This window comes from Cetorhinus maximus, chromosome 7 (assembly GCF_964194155.1).
Source record: "Cetorhinus maximus chromosome 7, sCetMax3.hap1.1, whole genome shotgun sequence".
In the NCBI taxonomy this organism is placed as follows: domain Eukaryota; kingdom Metazoa; phylum Chordata; class Chondrichthyes; order Lamniformes; family Cetorhinidae; genus Cetorhinus; species Cetorhinus maximus.
In genome coordinates this window covers 8,935,778-8,959,890 of record NC_135885.1, presented here as the reverse complement: position 1 = coordinate 8,959,890, position 24,113 = coordinate 8,935,778, and the positions used below count along the sequence as shown (strand labels likewise).

Sequence of the window (24,113 nt, the reverse complement as noted above, 5' to 3'; positions counted from 1 at the left end):
GGGAGGGGGAGTTTAAGATCTAAAGTTGTTGAATTCAATATTCAGCCCGACTAGGCACTTTACAGCCTTCCGGGCTGAATATTGAATTCAACAACTTTAGATCTTAAACTCCCCCTCCCCCCATCCCCACCCCATTTCTCCCCCTCCCCCCTTTTTTTTCAATAATTTATATAGATTCTTCTTTCCCCACCTATTTCCATTATTTTTAAATCTAAAACTAAAACCTTGTTAGTCTTTCCACCCCACCCCCACTAGAGCTGTACTTTGAATATCCTGTCTTCCATTCTTAATTAGCACTTTTCTTAGACAAATATCACCACCTTCAACACCTCTTTGACCCTTTTGTCTGTGACATATTTTGATTATCTGCTCATCTCCACAATCACCACACCCTCAACGTCTCTCTCCTCCACCGCCCCCCCCCCCTCCACCTTAAACCAGTTTATATTTCTCCCTTCTCTTAACTATGCTTCAGTTCTGCCGAAGGGCCATGAAGGCTCGAAACGTTAACTGATTTCTTCTCCGCCGATGCTGCCAGACCTGCTGAGTTTTTCCAGGTAATTCTGTTTTTGTTTTGTCAATTAGGCTTGTTACTCAGCCAATTGACCCCGACAATACGCTGCCCACGCCATAAAATGGTCAGTGTGGACAGCCCAATTTCTTTTCAATTCTTCAAAAGGCAGGAAAGAAGGTTCTATTTTCAAGGGCTGCACTTTGCAGATTGGGGGCAGTCTCTCCCCCCCCACCCCCACCCAAGATAGAAAACCCTTTCTTCCTACCTTAAAGCCTTAAAGCCACCACCCACCTCCCTAACCTGCTCAAACACTCCCTGCCCAAGACCCCAGACTTAACTGCTTCCCGGGATCCATTGGGCCTTCTGCTCCCTTGTCGCATTCCCAGCAGTGCCCACTAATGCACCCTTGGTGCTACCAGGACTGATGGACCTTCCGGCCAATCAGATTGGCCAGCAGCTCCTGAAGGCAGGGCTTCCTCCCCAGTGAGGAGGAGAAATCCCATTCTGCCACTGTTTAGCCCACCTGCAGTGCTTTATGGCTTTGGGGCAGACCAACATGGAGTGGGTAACTCCACACTGACTTTCCTTCCAGTTGGGGGGAAGGGGCAGCGGTGGGGCGGTTTGAGCCATCCACCCTCACAACCCCCAGGCTCCTTGCTCCTACACCCCCTTTAAAATTGTATCCTTTAATTTATATTGCCTCTTCCTGTTCTTCCTAATGTCACGACTCACTGGGGATAGCAGCCCCACTGCTACCAGAGTCGCAACAAATGTGAAAAGGTTTGATCAAACCACCAGGTTTGTAAACTTAATAAGTAAATAGCTGTTTATTGAACAAACGGTCATTAACCAGTGACAAAAGAAAGAAATATGAACTGCAAATTTCTAACTCTATAAAACTTAAACTCTACCCCCTTCTTAAATCCCTATACACACACACTTACAAGACACATACGACACACAAAAACAGGGATTTTAAGGATGGGATAAAATACTTCAATAGCACCAATTCCAGAGTACAGGATTCAATGGGTTGATTTTGATTGATTTCTTCCAAATTCCTTTCAGTTCTTGTTGATGACACGAGGTGGTCTTCCAGCACTTTCAGTATTTAGTTCACTGGTTGAGAACTTGCTTTGCAATGTCTCTAATAGTGGTTTTCCCCAATTCCTTTTTAGAGGGGTTTCCTCAGAGAGAGAAAAGTTATAGAGATATGAGGAAGAGAGATTTTAGATATTTTCTCTTTGAAGGCCAGGAGCTTTCTGCTCTGCTCCCATACAAAACCCTTGTCGCCTGATCAGGAGCCAATTAAAATGCTGTTGTCAGGCAGTTCCCTTGGCCCAGGACTCCTTTCTGGCACCATCCTGTCTTTCATGGCACACCCTGTTCCAGGACTGCAACATTGTATATATCTCTCACCCTGTTCCAGTGGACATGTCTTTCAACCTGTAGCTATTGTAATTCTAATCCACAGTCCAACAGAAAATAAAAAAAATGTTCTTTACAACAGTCCAACAGAAAAAAAAAGTTCCTTACACTAACAAAATGTATCACTTCACACTTCTCTGCATTACCTGTCTATGGTCCTCCTGAAGTTGACCACTTAACGCCCTCACAGTCCCAAATCCTTCCGAGTTTTGTGTCATCTACAAATGTTGAAATTATGCCCTGTACACCCAGGTCTAGGTCATTAACATAGATCAAAAAAGACAGTGGTCCCAACACTGACCCCAGGGGAACTCCACTATATACCTTTCTCCATTCCAAAGAACAACCATTCACCACTACTCTTGTTTCCTGTCACTTGGTCAACTTCGTATTTATGCTGCCACAGCCCTTGTTGCTCCACGAGCTTCAACAATTCCATTATGTGGCACTTAATCAAACACCTTTGGGAAGTGCATGTACAACATATCAAGCACATTACCCTCATCAACCATCTCTGGTACTTCATCAAAAAAACTCTCTCAAGCTAGAACATGGTTTGCCTTTAACAAATTTGTGCTGGGCTTTCCTAATTAGGCCACACTCGTCCAATACACTGTTAATTTTGTCCTGGATTATTGTGTCTAAAAACTTTCCCTTCACCAATATTAAACTGACTAGCCCTTAGTTGCTGGGTTTATCCTTATACCCTTTTTTTTTGAACAAGGGTACAACATTTGCAATTCTCCAATCCTCTGGCACTGCTCCTCTATCTAAGGATAACTGGAAAATATTGGCCAGTGCCTCCTCAATATGTCTCGGTATGCTTGGATGCATCTCATCCAGACCTGGTGACTTATCAACTTTAAGCTCAGCCAGCTTTTCTAATACCTGCTCCTGTTTATCAACTCTAACAGTGGCAGGATTGTCACTAAGCGTATGCAGGGAAGACAAAATAATTAAACCAAATTTCATTTTTAGTGGTTAAAATCTTTAAGTTATAAGTAAACATGGGGGAAACAATAGATTAGCTGTGTTGCAGATATATCAATTACTATTAAGAGGAGTCACTAATAGGTTTAATCGCCCATGAAATTATTTTTAAAAGCTGGAAAATAGTGAGAACTTCTGGATGAAATACAATGATCATCAGTAGATTTTCTTCATCTGGTCGTCACGTTGGAAGTTTTTTTTTATTCATTCATGGGATGTGGGCTTCACTGGCTGGGCCAGTATTTATTGCCCATCTCCAACTGCCCTTGAGGTGGTGGTGAGCTGCCTTCTTGAACCGCTGCAGTCCATGTGGTGTACGTACACCCACAGTGCTGTTAGAAAGGGAGTTCCAGGATTTTGACCCAACGACAGTGAAGGAACGGCGATATATTTCCAAGTCAGGATGGTGAGTGACTTGGAGGTTAACTTTCAGGTGGTGGCGTTCTCATCTATCTGCTGCCCTCGTCCTTCTAGATGGTAGTGGTCGTGGGTTTGGAAGGTGCTGTCGAAGGAGCCTTGGTGGATCCCTGCTGTGCATCTTGTAGATGGTACGTACTGCTGCCATTGTGCATTGGTGGGGGAGGGAGTGAATGTTTGTGGATGGGGTGCCAAACAAGCAAGCTGCTTTGTTCTGGAAGGTGTCCAGCTTCTTGAGTGTTGTGGGAGCTGCACTCATCCAGGCAAGTGGAGAGTATTCCATCACACTCCTGACTTGTAGATTGTGGACAGGCTTTGGGGAGTCAGGAGGTGGGTTACACATCACACGATTCCTAGCCTCTGACCTGCTCTTGTAGCTACAGTATTTATATGGCTTGTCCAGTTCAATTTCTTGTCAATGGTAACCCCCAGGATGTTGATAGAGGAGGATTCAGTCATGCTGGCGCCATTGAACATCATGGGGTGATGGTTGGATTCTCTCTTGTTGGAGATGGTCATTGCCTGACACTTGTGTGGCATGAATGTCACTTGCCACTTGGCAGCCCAAGCCTGGATATTGTCCAGGTCTTGCTGCATTTGCACATGGACTGCTTCAGCATCTGAGTCGCTGTGAATGATGCTGAACATTGTGCAATCGTCAGCAAACATCCCCACTTCTGGCCTTATGATGGAAGAGAAATCATTGATGAAGCAGCTGAAGATGGTTGGGCAAAGGACACTACCCTGAGGAACTCCTGCAGTGATGTTTGAGTGTTTCTTGGAGGAGATGTTTAATCCTCGTATGTGACAGGCCAATAACCACCTGTACTCGACCTCAGAGGAAAATTTCCTTTGGCCATTAGTTTTGAAATTTTAAATGTGTTGATCTGAATACTTTTACGATTCCACTAGAAATATTAATGAGGAAACATTTCTTTTCTGTTTGCAATGTCACTAATGCACAACAGCCAAAGAAAATAAAGAAGAATTTATATTAACATAAGAAATAGGAGCAGGCCAAGCAATCCCACACGCCTGCTCCACCATTCAATAAGATCATGGCTCCTCTTTCCCGTGTATTCCTCATATCCCTTAATGTCCATATTGCATCTAATTACATCTTAAACCACTTCATATTAGCAGCAAGTGGCAAGTGAGTTGAATCTGGAGGGGAGTTTTTTTTTGCTCCTGTTGGTGGAGGGAGGAATTTAAATCTGGATAACAGCTACACCATCTGCGTTCTTCATTGATCAGCAGCATGGAACCAAATAAGTGGGCAGTCACAGAGTTGGTTTATCATCGCATCCACAAAATGGTTCCTCAGACCATGCACCCAGAGGCAGCTGGCCAGTACAATGAGTACAAAGTTGGGTTGGTTGCCTCCCCATTGATCGTGAGGGGACCCGGCGGAGGCCAACAGTGGTTTTCAGGATTGTGGTAGAGTTTGAAACATTCAAGTGGCCATTTAACATTTGGAGGCAGTCGCTTTAAGGTTGGCCCTTTAAGATTAGGCAGTACGTAAAATTATCCTGAGCACAGCAAGCCACATTCAGGTCTGCCCAATTTCAGAAAGGACTTCTAAAACAGGTATTAAGCCCTTTTATTGCACATGAAAACAGCCTACCTCATATTTGAGTAGAAAGCCCTGGAGGTCTAGACTGGAACCATGGCAAGTAACGCATTTCTGGAGTGAAACGTTCATGCACCCATCCTTACCATATTGGCCGCTTAGGCACCTATTTTATGCCTGCAAAGTAGGTGTGGAGTCTGTGAATTCCTAAGCCAAAAAGTTTTCTTTTAGTCACATAACCGTCAAAGGGGAGGAAATTTTCCACTCAGCTGAAATTCTATTGCAAGTGCCTTTGTGACAATAAGGAGCCCCAGAGAAACTGGGTATAATATTAAAATCAGAGCTAGGCCATTCAGTGCTGTTGTCAGGAAACACTCCTTTACATGTGGGGCTGTGGAAATCTACAGCTCCCTTCCCCAAAAAAGCTGCAGAGGCTGGGGGATAATTTGAAAACTGAGATTGATAGACTTTTGTGACACAAGGGTGTCACAGGGTGGTTAAATGGAGTTAAGGTACAAATCAGTCATGATCTAACTGGCTGGTGGTACAGGCTTGAGAGACTGAATGGCCTCCTCTATTCCTATGTTCTTCTCTTACCTCAATTGCTTCATAAAGTCATAACCAGGTGTTATAGCTCCAAGTTTCTGTTTCCGGACATCAGCTGCAAATCCGTAAGTAAATTCTCTGCATTGCTAAGCAGGGGGAGGGGGAGTGAGGGAACAGATAAAGAGAAATTGAAAATTAAAATGGTCTCCCTCCAATCATTTTAGGGGGGTTGACTGAACCATACAGAATGGTAAGGCATTAGGTTTAAAAATTAGCCGGTGTCCCATCTCCTGATCACCAGCCATTTCGTACAATGATGCAGCACAGGGGGAGGCCATTCAGTCCATCGTATGTGTCAGCTCTTTGAAAGAGCTATCCAATTAATCTCACTCCCCTATCCTTTCCCCACAGCTCTGCTAACATTTCCCCTTCAGTTTTTTTGCCGTTTGCTATTGAATCAGTTGCCAACATCCTTTCAAGTAGCCCATTCCAGATCAGAACAATTCACTGTCTCATTTTTTTTTCCCCTAATCTCGTCTTTGCTTCTTTTACATCTTAAATCTCTGTCTCCAGTCACCACTTCTGCCACTGGAAAAAATTGCTCTTTATTTAGTCCATCAAAATCCTTTGTGATTTTGAACACCTCTATTAAATTTATCCTTAACCTTCTCTGCTCCAAGCAGAAGAACCCTGGCTTCTCTAGTCTCTCAACATAACTCAAGTCCTGCATAATGGTAATATTCTAGTAAATCTCCTCTGCACTGTCTTTAAGGCCTTGGCATCCTTCCTAAAATCTTTCCTGCCCAGATATGTATGCAATACCCCAGCTAGGGCCTAACTAGTTAGGTTTATTAAGGTTTAGCATAGCATCCTTGCTTTTGTGCTCTATGGGCCGAATTGGGCCTTTAAAAGGAGTGTACAGGACCTGGGTGCAGAAGTCCCCATTTCAGGCTATCCAATTCTGGGTCACAAATTGATGGAGTGGACGTAAACGTTCTTCAAGGGTGGATAAGGTCTGTATAGCTGTCATGATATGAAGCTTTTTAAATCCCCTGCTCTTTAAACTTAAAAAAAAACAGGCTGCAGCTGCCAATGAGAGTTAAACAAAACCTTCTGCTGAACTGCTTTGATTGATGGGTCATCTGCTGCAGCTTAGGTGAAAACAGTAGCATCTGTTCATGCAGTTTTAACAGTTTTTTGGTGAAATTTCCGCAAGGGCTATCATGATGTCATTATGAATGCTTGACTGGGTTTCAAAAACTTTTTATCTTAGCAAGATGTTCAGAGTTCACAGTTTGATGACAGTTTAAAGAGGCTATTAAAGGATTAGCCATCACTGATATGGGGTCTGAATAGAAGTGTGCTTGTTTTATGAGATTAAACACTTGGAGAGATTTAAAAGCATTGAGTGGGTTTCTGGAATGGGAGTTTTTTTTTCCCACTATCAAGTGTGGAAGAGCGAGAGCTGTATTAGATTGTTAGGAGTTTTTTTTTCATCTCCGTATGGCTCCTGAGGTCTGCGTGAGTTGGCATGGAGGGTATGAGGGGCCAAGGGAGTTGGTTGAGGACATGAGTTGGCATGGAGTTGGTTGAGGACATGAGTTGGCATTGAGTTGGTATGGCACTTATGAGAGGCCGAGGGGCTGGGTGAGGGCATTGGTGGGACCCATGAGTTGGCATGAAGGTTATGAGGGGCCAAGCGGAGGTTGAGGAGAGCATAAGTTGGCATTGGGTTGGCATGGATGGTATGAGTGGCCTCGGCACTCACCCGCTCCCGTGGCCACCAAAGCTCTGCTCCCTGGATCGGAGGTTCAAACTCCAACCCACCCTCCAACGTGAAAATCACACGATTCAGGGTATGTTTTACCGAGGCAGGTCCAGTGAGTCATGAAATTTCCTGGCGAGCTACCTGACTTGGGAGCGAAAATCCAGCCTGATGTTTATAAAGCCAAGTATTCCTTATGCATTTCAAAATAATAAGTATGGACATTAGGTGAGGACAGAATGAGGAACTGATGCATCATTTGCTACCCACGTTGTGGTAATAGGTAGCCGACAGTCACCATCAAGTTTCACAGCTTATGTGTGGATGCCAGCATGGCACCGTTGGAGCACATCCTAGCGTTCGCCACCATCTCCACGAGAGGAGGGAAGAAAACACACAATGCTGTACAGTAGCCATCCAAACATCTAGAGGCATTAAACATATACTTGTGGGCATTAGGTTTTATTATCAGCAAAGAACCCCACAACCCGGTATCACACAAAAAATAATCTAACACAGCTGTGAATTTTGAAATTCTGACATGCACAGCAGGTGCAGCAGTTTCTTGAAAACAAAGGGAAGACAGATCGCTGTGGTCCTGGAAGTTGGCTGAAGGCCATGGTTTGTTTATTCACCACTTGAACAGAGGAGTGTTAGGATTCCTTTGCCAGAACTGGAAGTAAAGGGACTTCAGGGCTGATAACAGCAAAGAGGGGCGGGGGAGCAGGGGGAATCCAAATAACAGTCATGTGTACAGATAATGGCAACTAATATCTAAATGGGCAGTCAAAGGTTTAATGGCCCGTGAACAAATTTCATAAAACAGCTAGAAAATGGTGACGAGGGCTGGCTGAAATGCAAGACTCATCAGGAGGTGGTGGAAAGCGTACATGGGAAAGTGAGAGAAAAAGTGACCGAGCTGCAACGAGGACAAGGGCAACCAACAAAGGAAGCGTGGCAGACATCATCAGAAGCGTCACCTACCGCAGATAAGAGAAAACCTCTGCACAGGGAAAAGGGTCATATTTCAGAAGGTCTGGCGCAGAAAGTGCTTTGCTTTGGTCAGCAACAAACAACTTGCATTCATATAGCACCTTTAATATAGTAACATATTCCAAGGGACTTCACACAACTTAAGTAGACAAAAAAAAACTGATTCAAAGGAGGAAACGTTAGGACAGGTGACAAAGAGTTTTGTCAAAGGGGTAGGTTTTAAAGGAATGCCATAATATACAGAGAGAGGTTTTAGGGGCAGAATTTCAAGGTTCAGGGCTTAGCCAACTGAAAGCACAACCACCACTGATGGGACAATGGTTATTAGGGATGCACAGGAAGCCAGAATCGGGTGAATGCAATGTTTCAGAGGGTTGTGGGGGTGGAAGAGGGTACAGAGATGAGGGGGGTGGGGGGGGGGGGGGCGGGGGGGGGGAGAATGGGACCATGGGCACAACTATAATAATTTTATATCCAAGGTAATGGTGGTGGGGGGGGGAGTATGGGACAGTGAGCACAGTGGGTGAAGGTTGATCAGGACTTGATCCAAGTTAGGATAAGTGCAGCAAAGTATTGGGTAAGTGGAAGATGTGTGGCTAACCAGGTTTGTCCAATTCTTTAGGGCTGGGAAGCCAATCCACATTACAAAGCCAGATGGGTTCCTTCAGAACTGCACTGGAGTGTCAGCTGAGATTATGGGAGGATTTTCCCTGTGGTACTTCTGAGATCAGGCTCAAATGTGGTTCAGATCCTTCACTGTGTGGAAAATACTGATTCAACATGACTGTCCCCAGGGGCAGCCAGTTAACGGCCAGAGAGCGGGCTCACCATTCAATTAAGTTCAGCGTGCTGGTTCTCAAAGCTGGAGGGGCCAATCAGAGGCCTTCCAGCTTGAAAGGAGCAGCAGCAGCCTGCAATGGAGGGTAAGGAAGGAGGGGGCACTTCAAAATGGAGGCGCCCTCTCTATTCAGCTTTCGTAAATTTAAGATTAAAAATGGCTTTTACAGACAGAACACCGCTGTCGTGCATGGGGCACGGGTGGAGGGTGTGGGAGGAAGATGTCTAGAGGATGGCCTGCAGCTGCTGTAGCACACAAGCAGACAGGAAGGGCCTCTAGGCCTGCCTCAAGTGCTGTCCCTGGCCCTGGCGGGGCTTTAAAATCCTGCCCTACTCCTCTGAAGTGGGAGGGCCTTAAAGCAGGAAAGGGAGATTTAGTTACTTCAATACTTTTTGAACAGGAGCCAAAATCTGTCAGCTCTTGTGGCCTCCAATGAGTTAAAGCCTAATGAAGATATACATTAGACAGCGCCTTCCAAACCCACGACCACTACCACCTAGAAGGACAAGGGCTGCAGATAGATGGGAACACCACCACCTGCAAGCTGCCCTCCAAGTCACTCGCCACCCTGACTTGGAAATATATCACCGTTCCTTCACTGTCGCTGGGTCAAAAAATCCTGGAACTCCCTTCCTAACAGCACTGTGGGTGTACCTACACCACATGGACTGCAGCGGTTCAAGAAGGCAGCTCACCACCACCTTCTCAACGGAAACTAGGGATGGGCAATAAATGCTGGCCCAGCCAGCGAAGCCCACATCCTGTGAATTAATTTTAAAAACATCACACCCTTGTCTCTCTAGCTGTGCATATCTGTATTTTTGTGTTAATATATACACATGGATCTGTATTTGCCTCAGTGTGGGGGCCCTTGCCTTTCTAAGCTGATTCATTTCTCCATTTTCAGCTTTTCTGTGGTGTCTCTGTATTCTCTCCATTAGGGAACAATGGACAAATGGCTAAAGTCTTTAGTTCAGGACACCAAGAGCGGAAGGGAGAAGCCTTGGGAAACATGCCAAGTTTGATTTTCAAGAGAAAGCAAAGAAAGAACTTGCATTCATATGGCACCTTCCAAGATCCCCCAAGTCCTTTACAGCCATTGAAGTGCTTTCTTTGAAGTGTAGTCACTGTAAGAATTATGGCAGCCAACAAGTGCAGAACAATCTCTCACAAATAACAATGCAATGATGGAAAAATAATCTGTTTTGCTGATGTTGATTAAAGGATAAATATTGACCAGGAAACCATGGAGGACTCCCCTGGCTTCTTCAAAATAGTAGCCATGGGATCTTTCATGTCCGTCAAACATCACATCAAAAGACAGCATCTCCAACAGTGCAGTACTCCCTCAGTCCTGCACTGGACTATCAGCCTAGATTGTGTGTTCAGGTCTCTGTGGTGCGACTTGAATCCATTACGAGCTGACTCGAGAGACAAGTGCGCTACCCACCGGACCACAGATAACTTTTCAATTGCTTCAAGTCTGATCAAGTCTGTGACATTTCAGCTGCAGTTTCTGATACACTGGCATTACACATCACTGTGGTTTAAGTGACAGTTCTGAGCACTGTGCACAACTTTGGTCACCGTGATATGGAATGAATAAAGAGATCATAACCCACAACATAAGCGGTATTGCCACAAAACCAAGGATTGAACAACACCGTGACTTGTCATTCAAATAAGTGACTATTAATTTGAGCAGAAATACTTAAGAGGGATGGCCTAACATTATTGCTGCAACGCCAAATATTTATGTAGTGCCTTTAATGCAAAAAAATGTCCTACGGTTCTCAAATCTAATAGAGGTGTTCATCTTTTGAGAAGGTTAAAACAGAGAAAAAAATTTTTTCACTTACTAGTAATGAGAAGACATAAATTTATGACTCACACTAGAAGCAGAATATTGACACAGATCAAAGCACTGACCTCGTAGAAAGCTGCCCACGGGCGTCTAGCACAAGGGCAGCAGATGCATGGGAACACCACCACCTGCAAGCTCCCCTCCAAGACACTCGCCACCCTGACTTGGAAATATATCACCGTTCCTTCACTGTCACTGGGTAAAAATCCTGGAACTCCCTCCCTAACACCACCGTGGGTGTAGTTACATGAGATGGACTGCAGTGGTTCAAGAAGGCGGCTCACCACTGCCTTCTCGAGGCAATTAGGGACGGGCAATAAATGCTGGGGTCTAACCAGCGATGTCCATATCTCGTGAACAAATAAATATAGAAGTACCCCGTAATAGAATTGAAGGAAAGTAAACTTGTACACACATGATTTTTTTTAAAATTCAAGCTAAAATGTCAACCTGTTAGGATAAATATTGACCAGGAAACCATGGAGGACTCCCCTACCTTTTTTCAAATGGATTAGTCATCACGGGCCCCCATTTAAATTAGCATACTCATGATGCAAAAGTACTGAATGTAAAGAGTGGTTTAATAATGCTTATAAGAAAGCAGATAGTTACTTAGAGCAGCAATTTGAGGACTCATGTAGACAGTGATGAGGCAGACCAGGCAAACCAGAATCCCAGAGGGTCCCAGAGGACTGGAAAATCGCTAATGTAACCCCCCTGTTTAAGAAGGGAGTGAGGCAAAAGACGAGAAATTACAGGCCGATTAGCCTGACCTCGGTCGTTGGTAAGATTTTAGAGTCCGTTATTAAGGATGAGATTTCAGAATACTTGGAAGTGCATGGTAAAATCGGGCAAAGTCAGCATGGTTTCATCAAGGGGAGGTCATGCCTGACAAGTCTGTTAGAATTCTTTGAGGAGGTAATGAGTAGGTTAGACAAAGGAGAGCCAATGGATGTTATCTACTTGGACTTCCAGAAGGCCTTTGACAAGGTGCCGCACAGGAAGCTGCTCAGTAAGATAAGAGCCTATGGTGTTAGAGGTAAGGTACTAGCATGGATAGAAGATTGGCTGTCTGGCAGGACGCAGAGAGTGGGGATAAGGGGGTCCTTCCCAGGATGGCGGCCGGTGACTAGTGGAGTTCCGCAGGGTCAGTGTTGGGACCATAACTTTTCACTTTATACATTAATGATCTAGATGAAGGAACTGAGGGCATCCTGGCTACGTTTGTAGATCATACAAAGATAGGTGGAGGGAGAGGTAGTACTGAGGAGGCGGGGAGGCTGCAGAAGGATTTGGACAGGTTAGGAGAATGGGCAAAGAAGTGGCAGATGGAATACAGTGTGGGCAAGTGTGAGGTCATGCACTTAGGTAGGAAGAATAGAGGCATAGACTATTTTCTAAATGGGGAGAGAATTCAGAAATCTGGAGTGTAAAGGGACTTGGGAGTCCTAGTCCAGGATTCTCTTAAGGTTAACTTGCAGGTTGAGTCGGTAGTTAGGAAGGCAAATGCAATGTTGGCATTTATTTTGAGAGGACTAGAATATAAAAGCAGGAATGTGCTGCTGAGGCTTTATAAGGCTCTGGTCAGACCACATTTAGAATATTGTGAGCAATTTTGGGCCCCGTATCTCAGGAAGGATGTTCTGGCCCTAGAGAGGGTCCAGAGGAGGTTCACGAGAACGATCCCAGGAATGAAAGGCTTAACATATGAGGAACGTTTGAGGACTCTGGGTCTATACTCGATGGAGTTTAGAAGGATGAGGGGGGATCTGATTGAAACTTACAGAATACTGAAAGGCCTGGATAGAGCGGACATGGGGAAGATGTTTCCATTAGTAGGGGAGACTAGGACCCGAGGGCACAGCCTCAGAGTAAAGGGAAGACCTTTTAGAACAGAGATGAGGAGAAACTTCTTTAGCCAGAGAGTGGTGAATCTATGGAATTCATTGCCACAGAAGGCTGTGGAGGCCAGGTCATTGAATGTATTTAAGACCGAGATAGATAGGTTCTTGATTAGTAAGGGGATCAAAGGTTACAGGGAGAAGGCAGGAGAATGGGGTTGAGAAACTTAACAGCCATGATTGAATGGCGGAGCAGACTCGATGGGCCGAATTTCTGCTCCTATGTCTTATGGTCTTATGGTCTAACCAGGGATAATTGATAACTGCAACTCCACCAACATTCTTGTGCAGTCCAACAGAACTGCTTCTATTGTGGTTGAAGATTGCCTGTTAATGACACGCATATACAATCACTTCACAGATCACATGCAATGGCAGCAGCAAATGGCCAAATCAGTATTAACAGCAGTCTCCCCTATTTAAATGTCTAACAGATTGACATTTTAAGCTGAATTTTTTTTAAAATGCACGTACAAGTTTACTTTCCTTCAATTCTATTACAGAGTAATTTTTCTATATTTATTTGTTCACGAGATATGGACATCGCTGGTTAGACCAGCATTTATAGCCCATCCCTAATTGCCTCAAGATGGCAGTGGTGAGCCGCCTTCTTGAACCACTGCAGTCCATCTCATGTAGCTACACCCACAGTGCTGTTAGGAAGGGAGTTCCAGGATTTTTACCCAGTGACAGTGAAGGAACGGTGATATATTTCCAAGTCAGGGTGGCGAGTGTCTTGGAGGGGAACTCACAGGTGGTGGTGTTCCCATGCATCTGCTGCCCTTGTCCTTCTAGATGGTAGAACTCACGGGTTTGGATGATGCTGTCGAAGGAGCCTTTGCGAGTCACTGCAATGCATCTTGTAGATGGTACGCACTGCTGCCATTATGCATCATTGGTGGAGGGAGTGAATGGGTTGCCAACAAAGCGGGCTGCATTGTCCTGGATGGAGTCAAGCTTCTTGAGTTATTGCAGCTGCATTCATCCAGGCAAGTAGAGAGTATATCATACTACTGATTTGTGCCTTGTGGACAGGCTTTGGGGAATGAGGAGGTGAGTTACTCGTTGCAGGATTCTTAGCCTCTGACCTGCTCTTGTAGCCACAGTATTTATATGGTTTGTCCATTTCAGTTTCCGGTCACTGGTAACCCACAGAATGTTGAAAGAGGGGGATTCAGCGATGGTAATGGCATTGAATTTCAAGAGGAGATGATTAGATTCTCTCTTGTTGGAAAAGATCATTGTCTGGCACTTGTGGTGGCACGAATGTTACTTGCCACTTATCAGCCCAAGCCTGAATATTGTCCATGTCTTGCTGCACATTGACACAGGCTGCTTCAATGTCTGAGAATCATGAATGTTGCTGAACATTGTGTAATCATCAGTAAACATCCCCACTTCTGACCTTATGATGGAGCAAAGGTCATTGATGGTTGGTCCTAAGACACTACCCTGAGGAACTCCTGCAGTGATGTCCCTAAACTGAGACGATTGACCTCCAACAACCATAACCATCTTCCTTTCTGCTAGGTGTGACTCCAACTAGTGGAGAGTTTCCCCCTTGATTCCCATTGACTTCAGTTTTGCTAGGGCTCCTTGACAACACACTCAGCATAAAATTAAGTTTTCAGGGCTAGAGAGCTTAGTTAACAATAATTACAAACTTAGTTCATTGTTAAAAATACAATTCAAAGTGTAACTTTTTTCAAGAGCTATTTACAGTAAGATTAATAGTGTGAAAGGGCAAGTTCTCGTCAGTTCAGTGATTTCTAACCGACTCCAAACTCAACCGCACACCCAATAGAGAAGCTCAGAATCGCTGACAGCAACTGCTAAATTTCCACACTTCAGTGAGCAGACTCCAAAGTTGCTGTCAGTTTCAGAGGAGATTGTGAACATTGGCAGTTTTGTTGTTATTACTACTGCAAAATCGGAGCCATTGTTTCACACCGATGGTTATTAGAAGGTGCAATGCTTTGCCACAAATGGATTTTGAAGCCAATCACAGCATCTAGACTGGAATCGACAACAACATTATTTATATAGCACCTCCAACGTAATAAAGCATCCAAAGGCACTTCACAGGAACATTATAAAACAAAATTAGATACCAAGACACACTTTTTGTCCTTATTCTTTCATTGGATGTGAGCATCATTGGCCAGGCCAGCATTTGTTGTCCATCCCTACTAACCCTTGCACCAAATGGTTTGCTAGGCCATTCCAGAGGGCATTTAAGAGTCAACCACATTGCTGTGGGTCTGGAGTCACGTGTAAACCAGGCTGGGTAAAGACAGCAGATTTCCTTCCCTAAAGGATATAAGGAGCTATTAGGTCAGGTGACTAAAAGTTTGGTCGAAGAGGTAGGTTTTAAGGAATGTCTTAAAGGGGAAAAGCAAAGTAAAAAGACGGAGAGGTGTAGGGAGGGAATTCCAGAGCTTAGGGCCAAGGCATGGCCATCAGTAGTGGAGCAATTAAAATCGGGGATGCTCGAGAGGCCAGAATTAGAGGGGTGTAGATATCTCTGAGGGTTGTGAGGCGAGGACATTACAGAGATAGAGAGAAGCGAGTCCATGCAGGGATTTGAAAACAAGGATGGGAATTTTAACATCAAGACGTTGCTTGACCGGGTGAAAATGTAGGTCAGCAAGCACAGGGGTGATGAGTGAATGGCACTTGCTGAAAGTTAAACCATGGACAGTGGAGTTTTGGATGATGTTAATGTTATGCAGGGTAGAACAGGAGGCCAACCAAGAGTGCACTGGAATTTAGAGGTAATAAAGACATGAATGAATGAGGCTAACACTTGAAAGAGAAAGTGAAAAATGTTAAAGAGCACGAGGGAAGAGCAGGAAAGTGAGGTTAAATAACATCAAATGGAAACTCACATGCAAAAATGCTGCCTGATGGAAATCCTGATTGCAGATAATCCATGGTCTGGTGCTTATTGTATCTCCTTTCTTACTCACCTCTAGTTTTTCAGGTTGTAAAAGCAGAACAGCTGCAACCAAAGCTCCTCCAGAGGCTCCTGCATAGTTCTGTATTTTACTGAGCAACTTGTTTCCATGTCTGTAAAGAGCAACTGCTGCCCCCAAGTGGTAAATCCCCAAAAATCCACAGGCACTAAAAGTCAGGTTGAGGGGACACATTTCAACTGTATGAATGGAAAGAAAGAACAAGGTAAAAATCATTAAATGAAGCATCCAGCTCTCCCCTCAGCCAAGTTCCAGTGGTTACTCATAGCATCCCAATTGTCAGTACTGGGGAGAACTGCTAAGAACTGAGTGCATTCACTTTATAGATTTTGGAGTGATTTTAAGGCATGTCAAATAGTTAAAAGGCTAATTGGTGTTATTATTGATCAATTATTGCTCAGTGGGTAGCACTCACACCTGAGTCAGGCGGCTATGGCTTCAAATCCCATTCCATAAGACATAGGAGCAGAAATTAGGCCATTCGGCCCATCGAGTCTGCTCCGCCATTCAATCATGGCTGATAAGTTTCTCAACCCCATTCTCCCGCCTTCTCCCCGCAACCTTTGATCCCCTTACCAATCAAGAACTTATCTATCTCCATCTTAAATTCACTCAATGACCTGGCCTCCACAGCCTTCTGTGGCAATGAATTCCATACATTCACCACTCTCTGGCTAAAGAAGTTTCTCCTCATCTCTGTTCTAAAAGGTCTTCCCTTTACTCTGAGGCTGTGCCCTCGGGTCCTAGTCTCTCCTACTAATGGAAACATCTTCCCCACGTCCACTCTATCCAAGCCTTTCAGTATTCTGTAAGTTTCAATCAGATCCCCCCTCATCCTTCTAAACTCCATCGAGTATAGACCCAGAGTCCTCAAACGTTCCTCATATGTTAAGCCTTTCATTCCTGGGATCGTTCTCGTGAATCTCCTCTGGACCCTCTCCAGGGCCAGAACATCCTTCCTGAGATCGGGGCCCAAAATTGCTCACAATATTTTAAATGTGGTCTGACCAGAGCCTTATAAATCCTCAGCAGCACATCCCTTTTATATTCTAGTCCTCTCAAAATAAATGCCAACATTGCATTTGCCTTCCTAACAACCGACTCAATCTGCAAGTTAACCTTAAGAGAATCCTGGACTAGGACTCATGTCAGTTTAAAATAAAGTTCAAAAACTGGTTGTTGATTTAGCTTGCTAATAGTTGCATCAGTCTAGCAGGATATTCTTTGGAATGTGAATTTACAAACTAGGTTGCCAGTCTAGTACCTTATCCAGGCAACTGTACATGTTGCATAAAGCAGATTTGTATAACTAGACAATAATATATTTGATCATTTTCTTTGCTATTGACCAAAAAATTATCTAAAACACACTAACTAATCTTACAGAATAATGAGTAATGAGTAACTCCCTGGGTGGGAGGGTGAGCTGTGAGGAGGATGCAGAGATGCTTCAGTGTGATTTGGACAAGCTGAGTGAGTGGTCAAATGCATGGCAGATGCAGTATAATGTGGATAAATGTGAGGTTATCCATTTTGGTAGCAAAATCAGGAAGGCAGATTATTATCTGAATGGCTATAAATTGAGAGAGGGGAATGTGCAACGAGACCTGGGTGACCTTCTACACCAGTCGCTGAAGGTAAGCATGCAGGTGCAGCAGGCGGTAAAGAAGGCAAATGGTATGTTGGCCTTCATAGCCAGAGGATTCGAGTACAGGAACAGGGATGTCTTGCTGCAATTGTACAGGGCCTTGGTGAGACCACACCTGGAATATTGTGTGCAGTTTTGGTCTCCTTATCTGAGGAGGGATGTGCTTGTTATAGAGGGAGTGCAGCGAAGGTTTACCCGACTGATTCCTGGGATGGCGGGACTGACATATGGAGGAGAGATTGAGTCGATTAGGATTATATTCGCTGGAGTTCAGAAGAATGAAGGGGGATCTCAGGGAAACCTATAAAATTCTAACAGGACTAGACAGGGTAGATGCAGGAAGGATGTTCCCGATGGTGGGGGAGTCCAGGACCGGGGGTCACAGTCTGAGGATATGGGGTAGACCATTTGGGACTGAGATGAGGAGAAATTTCTTCACCCAGAGAGTGGTGAGCCTGTGGAATTCGTTACCACAGAAAGTAGTTGAGACCAAAACATAGTATGCTTTCAAGAAGGAGTTAGATATAGCTCTTGGGGCAAAAGGGATCAAAGGGTATGGGGAGAAAGCGGGAGCAGGCTATTGAGTTGGATGATCAGCCATGATCATAATGAATGGCGGAGCAGGCTCAAAGGGCCGAATGGCCTACTCCTGCTCCTAGTTTCTATGTTTCCTCTTGCAGCCATGTCTCCATGATGCCCAGCACATCATACCTGCCAATTTCAATCTGCGCCACAAGCTCATTTACCTTATTTCGTATACTGCGTGCATTCAAATACAACACCTTCAGTCCTGTATTTCCCGTCCCCTTTCTCATTGTCGTCCCTTTATCTGATGTGCTCGAAGTTAGGTTCCTAGCCCTTTCCAAACACACTGTCCTATTTTGTGTTCTGGAGACTTTAATAGCCTCTCCTGGGTTCTCCTTTCTTTTCAGCTTTTTCATCATTTTCCATGAAGTTGAATCCACCCCCCGCCACTTCCCGCGCTAACCTGCTGCTTTATTTTCCATTAGTCATACTTCTTGGAGTTTTACCCTTCCCATCCCCCCCACTTTCTAGTTTAAAGTCCTGTTGACCACTCCAGGGCTTGAACACAAAAATCAAGGCTCACACTCCAGCGCAGTACTGAGGGAGTTGCTACACTGTCGACGGTGCCATCTTTCGGATGAAACAACCAACCAAGGTCACCCTCTCGGGTGGACATAAAAGGTCCCATGGCACTATTTCAAAGAAGAGCAGGGAAGTTCCCCCTGTTGTCCTGGCCAACAATTATCCCTTAATCAACCTCACAAAGATAAGATTATCTGCTCACTATCACATTGCTACTTGTGGGATCTTGCTGTGCACAAATAGGCTGCCACAGTTCCTACATTACAGCAGTGAGTGAACTTAAAGTACACTAAATTCAACAACTCCAGATCATGATTTCTGTTCTCCATTTTGAATTTTTCCCCAAGTGCCAGTTTGTACCCTGCTTTCATGTTTTTTTCTTTCAGAGCTGATCTTTTGCTGCTATTAACACCTACTCTGGACCAATGCTTTGTTTCTTTACTATTTCCATTGCCACTCCCTTTGCCTGTGTTCCATGACATCTTTGGTACTTAATCTACCCCTCACTCTAACCTACCCCCGACCTTCCCTTTTGTTCCACCTGACCCCCCCTCCCTCCCTGTTTCTCAACAGCATAAAACCCATCACATTTCTACCCTTCTTCAGTTCCGAAGCAGTGTCACATTGGACTCGAAATATTAACTCTTGTTTCGACCTCCTCAAGTGCTGCCAGACCTGCTGAGTATTTACAGCACTTGTTTTTATTTCAGATGTCAGCATTTTGCTGTTATTCAAAAGTGCTTCGTCGGTTGTAAAGCACCTTGGGTGGTCCTGAAAGGTGCTATTAGGGTTGCCAACCCTCCAGAACTGGCCTGGAGTCTCCAGGAATTGAAGGTCAATCTCCAGGACACTGCTCTGTGCATCCCTGGAGAAAAATCGTCAGGGCATTTAATAAAGTTGGGGTTTTTTTTTGGTCATTTTCTTTGAACTTTTCTCTTTACCAGATATAAAAACATTGAACAAAAACAAAAATACCTGGAAAAACCCAGCAGGTCTGACAGCATCTGCGGAGAGGGTGACAGTTGACGTTTCGAGTCCATATGACCCTTCATCAGAACTAAAGAAAAATAGAAATGAGATGAAATATAAGCTGGTAAAAGAGGGTGGGACAGGAGAGCTCGATAGGGGGCCAGTGATAGGTGGAGGTCAAGAAGAGACTGCCAAGATGTCATAGACAAAAATGTTGAAAATTGGGGGCGGGGGGGAAGATATTCAAGCATCATCCAATTGGGTAATGAGTCTTTTTGCTTTCCGATTGGCGTAGGAAGGCAGCGGGTCACACCCGACTGACTAATGGCTGGGTGGGGGGGGCGTAAATCATGGGATGAAACCACCTGGATTACATTTAATCAGAGTTCACTACAGCCCCACCCACCCAACCCCCATCCCCTACCACCACCACCCCCACCCCACCCACCACCACCAACGCCACCCCACCCACCACCACCAACGCCACCCCACCCACCACCACCAACGCCACCCCCTCACCCGCCCCACCACCGCCACCCCCTCACCCGCCCCACCACCGCCACCCCCTCACCCGCCCCACCCACCGCCACCCCCTCACCCGCCCCACCCACCGCCACCCTCACCCGCCCCACCCACCGCCACCCCCTCACCCGCCCCACCCACCGCCACCCCCTCACCCGCCCCACCCACCGCCACCCTCACCCGCCCCACCCACCGCCACCCCCTCACCCCCACCCACCGCCACCCCCTCACCCCCACCCACCGCCACCCCCCCAACCCCCCCACCGCCCCCCCCCGCCCCCCACCCCCCCCCACCCCCCCCCCCACCCCCCCCACCCCCCCCACCCCCCCCCCACCCCCCCCCCACCCCCCCCCCACCCCCTCCAACCCCCCCCCCCCCCTCCAACCCCGCCACCCCCCCCGCCCCCACCAACCCCAGCCACCCGGGCGCTATATAAATGCAAGTCTTTCCCCAAGTGTTGGATTGTGTGTCTCACCCACGACGAGGGGCAGATGAGGTCCTCAGTGTCCGTCCCAGGGCAATGGGGAAACGGGCGGGACTTTCCAAGTGACAACCCCGAACCTGCTGCTGAAAGGAGACGTTTATCCGCGTCCTGATCATTCCCAGTTGTTGTTGTTGTTGTTGTTGTGGCTGAGCCTCCCTCACCCCAGCAGCAGGACCGGCGTGTGGAAGGTTTACCCCACCCTCGCACCGCCGCTCAGCCGCCAGCTCCCCCCCCTCGCCCGCCCGCAGGCTCCGCCCCTGCGCCCGGTTGCTAAGGGCCCGCTCTTAGCAACCCAGACGGGGGCGGCTCCTGGGCCAATTCCAAACGCGCGCGGCCGCCCCGCCCTCAATCTCCCCAAACCCCTCGCCAGCCGCCTGTTTACTCCCTAATCCCGGGGTTTCCTATTTGCTCCGTGTTACATGTTGACCACAATTACTCATCAACAGAATCGTTACCAGCGCAAGTCGACGCTCATTGCACCGCAAAATGTTTACCAGCTATGAATCCGCCTGGTTGTTGGCTCTATTAAACCTCCCCGTCGCTTGGTGGCGTTGCGCTGCAAAAATTACTCATCCCGGCCTACAGGAGGCGCTGTGCCTTAACAATTACTCATCCCAGCCTACAGAGGGTGCTGTGCCATGACAATTACCCATCCTGGCCTGGTGGAGGTGCTGTGATGTATCAATTATCCATCCCAGCCTACAGAAGGCGCTGTGCCTTAACAATTCCCCACCCTGGCCTACAGGAGGTGCAGTGCCTTAACAATTCCCCACCCTGGCCTACAGGAGGCGCTGTGCCTTAACAATTCCCCATCCCAGCCTACAGGAGGCGCTGTGCCTTAACAATTCCCCACCCTGGCCTACAGGAGGCGCTGTGCCTTAACAATTCCCCATCCCTGCCTACAGGAGGTGCAGTGCCTTAACAATTCCCCATCCTGGCCTACAGGAGGTGCAGTGCCTTAACAATTCCCCACCCTGGCCTACAGGAGGCGCTGTGCCTTAACAATTCCCCACCCTGGCCTACAGGAGGCACTGTGCCTTAACAATTCCCCATCCCAGCCTACAGGAGGTGCTGTGCCTTAACAATTCCCCATCCCAGCCTACAGGAGGCGCTGTGCCTTAACAATTCCCCATCCTGGCCTATAGGAGGCGCTGTGCCTTAACAATTACACATTCCAGCCTACAGAAGGCGCTGTGCCTTAACAATTCCCCATCCTGGCCTATAGGAGGTGCTGTGCCTTAACAATTACACATTCCAGCCTACAGAAGGTGCTCTGCCTTAACAATTACACATTCCAGCCTACAGAAGGCGCTGTGCCTTAACAATTCCCCATCCTGGCCTATAGGAGGTGCTGTGCCTTAACAATTACACATTCCAGCCTACAGAAGGCGCTGTGCCTTAACAATTCCCCATCCCAGCCTACAGGAGATGCTGTACCTTAACAATTCCCCATCCCAGCCTACAGAGGGTGCTGTGCCTTAACAATTCCCCATCCTGGCCTATAGGAGGCGCTGTGCCTTAACAATTACACATCCCAGCCTACAGGAGGTGCTGTGCCATGACAATTACCCATCCTGGCCTGGTGGAGGTGCTGTGCTGTAACAATTACCGATCATGGCCTACAGGCGATGCTGTATGTCAACATCCCATCCCTGGCTGTCACTTGTTATAATTTCACTTCCCTGTACTCTGGCCTGAAAATACACCCCGAACTTCCTCTGTTCCTTTCACTATATTTCATTTATGATTGCAAGCCGACCTGTTAGCTGCATTGTGACATTCCTTTCGCTGGCAATGTTTTCCTGTACCTGCCAAGTGGTATGTTGTTGATGTAATGACATCTCCAAATTGAGGGTATTGGGTATACATTCCACCTGCAAATGGTGTGGTGTCTTGTAATGACACTTCCAAATCACTGGTGCTGCTGTATTGCTGTAATTTTTTTTTTATTCATTCATGGGATGTGGGCTTCGCTGGCTGGGCCAGCATTTATTACCCATCCCTAGTTGCCTTTGAGAAGGTGGTAGTGAGCTGCCTTCTTGAACCACTGCAGTCCATATGGTGTAGCTACACCCACAGTGCTGTTCGGGAGGGAATTCCAGGATTTTGACCCAGTGACGGTGAAGGAACGTTGAGATATTTCCAAGTCAGGAGTGACTTGAAGGGGAAGTTCCAGGTGGTGGTGTTCCCATCTATCTGCTGCCCTTGTCCTTCTAGATGGTAGTGATTGTGGATTTGGAAGGTGCTGTTGAAGGAGCCTTGGCGAATTCCTCTTGCACCATTTACAATGTGTTATTATGATACCTTCCAGTTGCTGACGATGCTGTAATACTGGAACTGCACCAGTGGCGATGTGTTGTAACTATACCACCCAGTCACTGGCAGTGCTGTTTTACTGTAATTACACCAATGGTCTTGTGCTGTAATGGTATCCCCTGGTCACTGGCGAAACTGGGTACTCCTGCAATTGTACCAATGCAATGTGTTGTAATGATACCTCCAGGCCACAGGTGGCACTGTCCTTCCTTCTTTGGCAGTCCCTTGGGATCTGGGATGACTCCAGTTTGAAGGGTTCGAAGGCTGATTATTCCAATGCGCAATCTGTACACTCTGCCACATGTGGGGCAGATGATGCTTGGAGATGATGCTAGATGGGTTTTTTGGATGTTTCCAATGCCTTAACTTCACCTCTGCGCACCCTATTTTGGTCAGTCACAAACCGGATCTCCCATGAGTTGGTGGGGATGTTTGACGTCTTCAGGAATGCTTTGAGGACATCCATAAAGCATTTCCATTGTCCTCTTTAGAGATTCCTGCCATGACTGAGAGTTGTTGCTTTGGGTTGTTAAGCATAGGAATGGCATACCCTGCCTAGCAGGACAATTTTGAGTGATGAGCACCACAATGTTGGGCAAGTTGGCTTGGGAGAGGACACTGCTTTCCGACTGCATTTCTTGCCACCAGCTTTGGAGGTTCTTGTGAAAGCACCACAAGGTGGTATTTTTAATAATCTTGCACAGGCATCTTCCATTCATCGAAATGGGAGCTGGAATGTCACGGCCCTCACAGATAACCCAAACAGTGAGAGACCTGAGTGCCGCATCACCATCATAGCTTGAGAACTCAGGCATTTGGACATTGACCTTTCTGTCCTAAGTAAGATATGATATACTGAAAAAGGCCAATTAAAGGAGTAAGGCAGTGGATATTTCTTTTTCTGGAAGGCCCTCAATGGCTTCGCTTCTGGGACACCGTCTCTGGGTTAAGCAGGCGCCTCATGATTGTCTGGCTCACCTTAATGGCACCATTGATGGTATGTTTTAATAATGCCTCCGAGCCGCTGGCAGCGCTCTATTCCTGTGATTGCACCGATGCCAGAATGTTGTAATGATACCTCCAGGCCGCTGGCGGCGCTGTAATACGGTGCTTGCACCAATGCCAGTATGTTTTAATAATGCCTCCGAGCCGCTGGCGGCGCTATCTTCCTGTGATTGCACCGATGCCAGCATGTTGTAATGATACCTCCAGGCCGCTGGCGGCGCTGTATTACTGTGATTGCACCGCTGACAATATGTTGCAAT

At 46.4% G+C, this 24,113-nt stretch overlaps 1 protein-coding gene across 4 annotated transcripts in view; it reads right to left on the bottom strand.

Moving 5' to 3' along the window:
• pnpla4 (patatin-like phospholipase domain containing 4) overlaps positions 1-21,143 on the bottom strand; it is a 42,764-nt gene extending 21,621 nt beyond the window's left edge. The window contains exons 1-4 of one of the 4 annotated variants that reach the window (XM_078545056.1): positions 20,524-20,719; positions 19,532-19,613; positions 15,796-15,980; positions 5,517-5,611 (exon numbers count right to left, since the gene is read on the bottom strand). In XM_078545056.1, coding sequence (XP_078401182.1) covers positions 5,517-5,611; positions 15,796-15,975 — 275 coding nt within the window. In that variant the 5' untranslated portion in view covers positions 15,976-15,980; positions 19,532-19,613; positions 20,524-20,719. Of the gene's footprint in view, positions 1-5,516; positions 5,612-15,795; positions 15,981-19,531; positions 19,614-20,523; positions 20,755-20,987 lie in introns of those variants that run through there. The other 3 variants (XM_078545055.1, XM_078545054.1, XM_078545053.1) reach the window with 3 other exon arrangements.
• Positions 21,144-24,113: the final 2,970 nt, after the last annotated feature.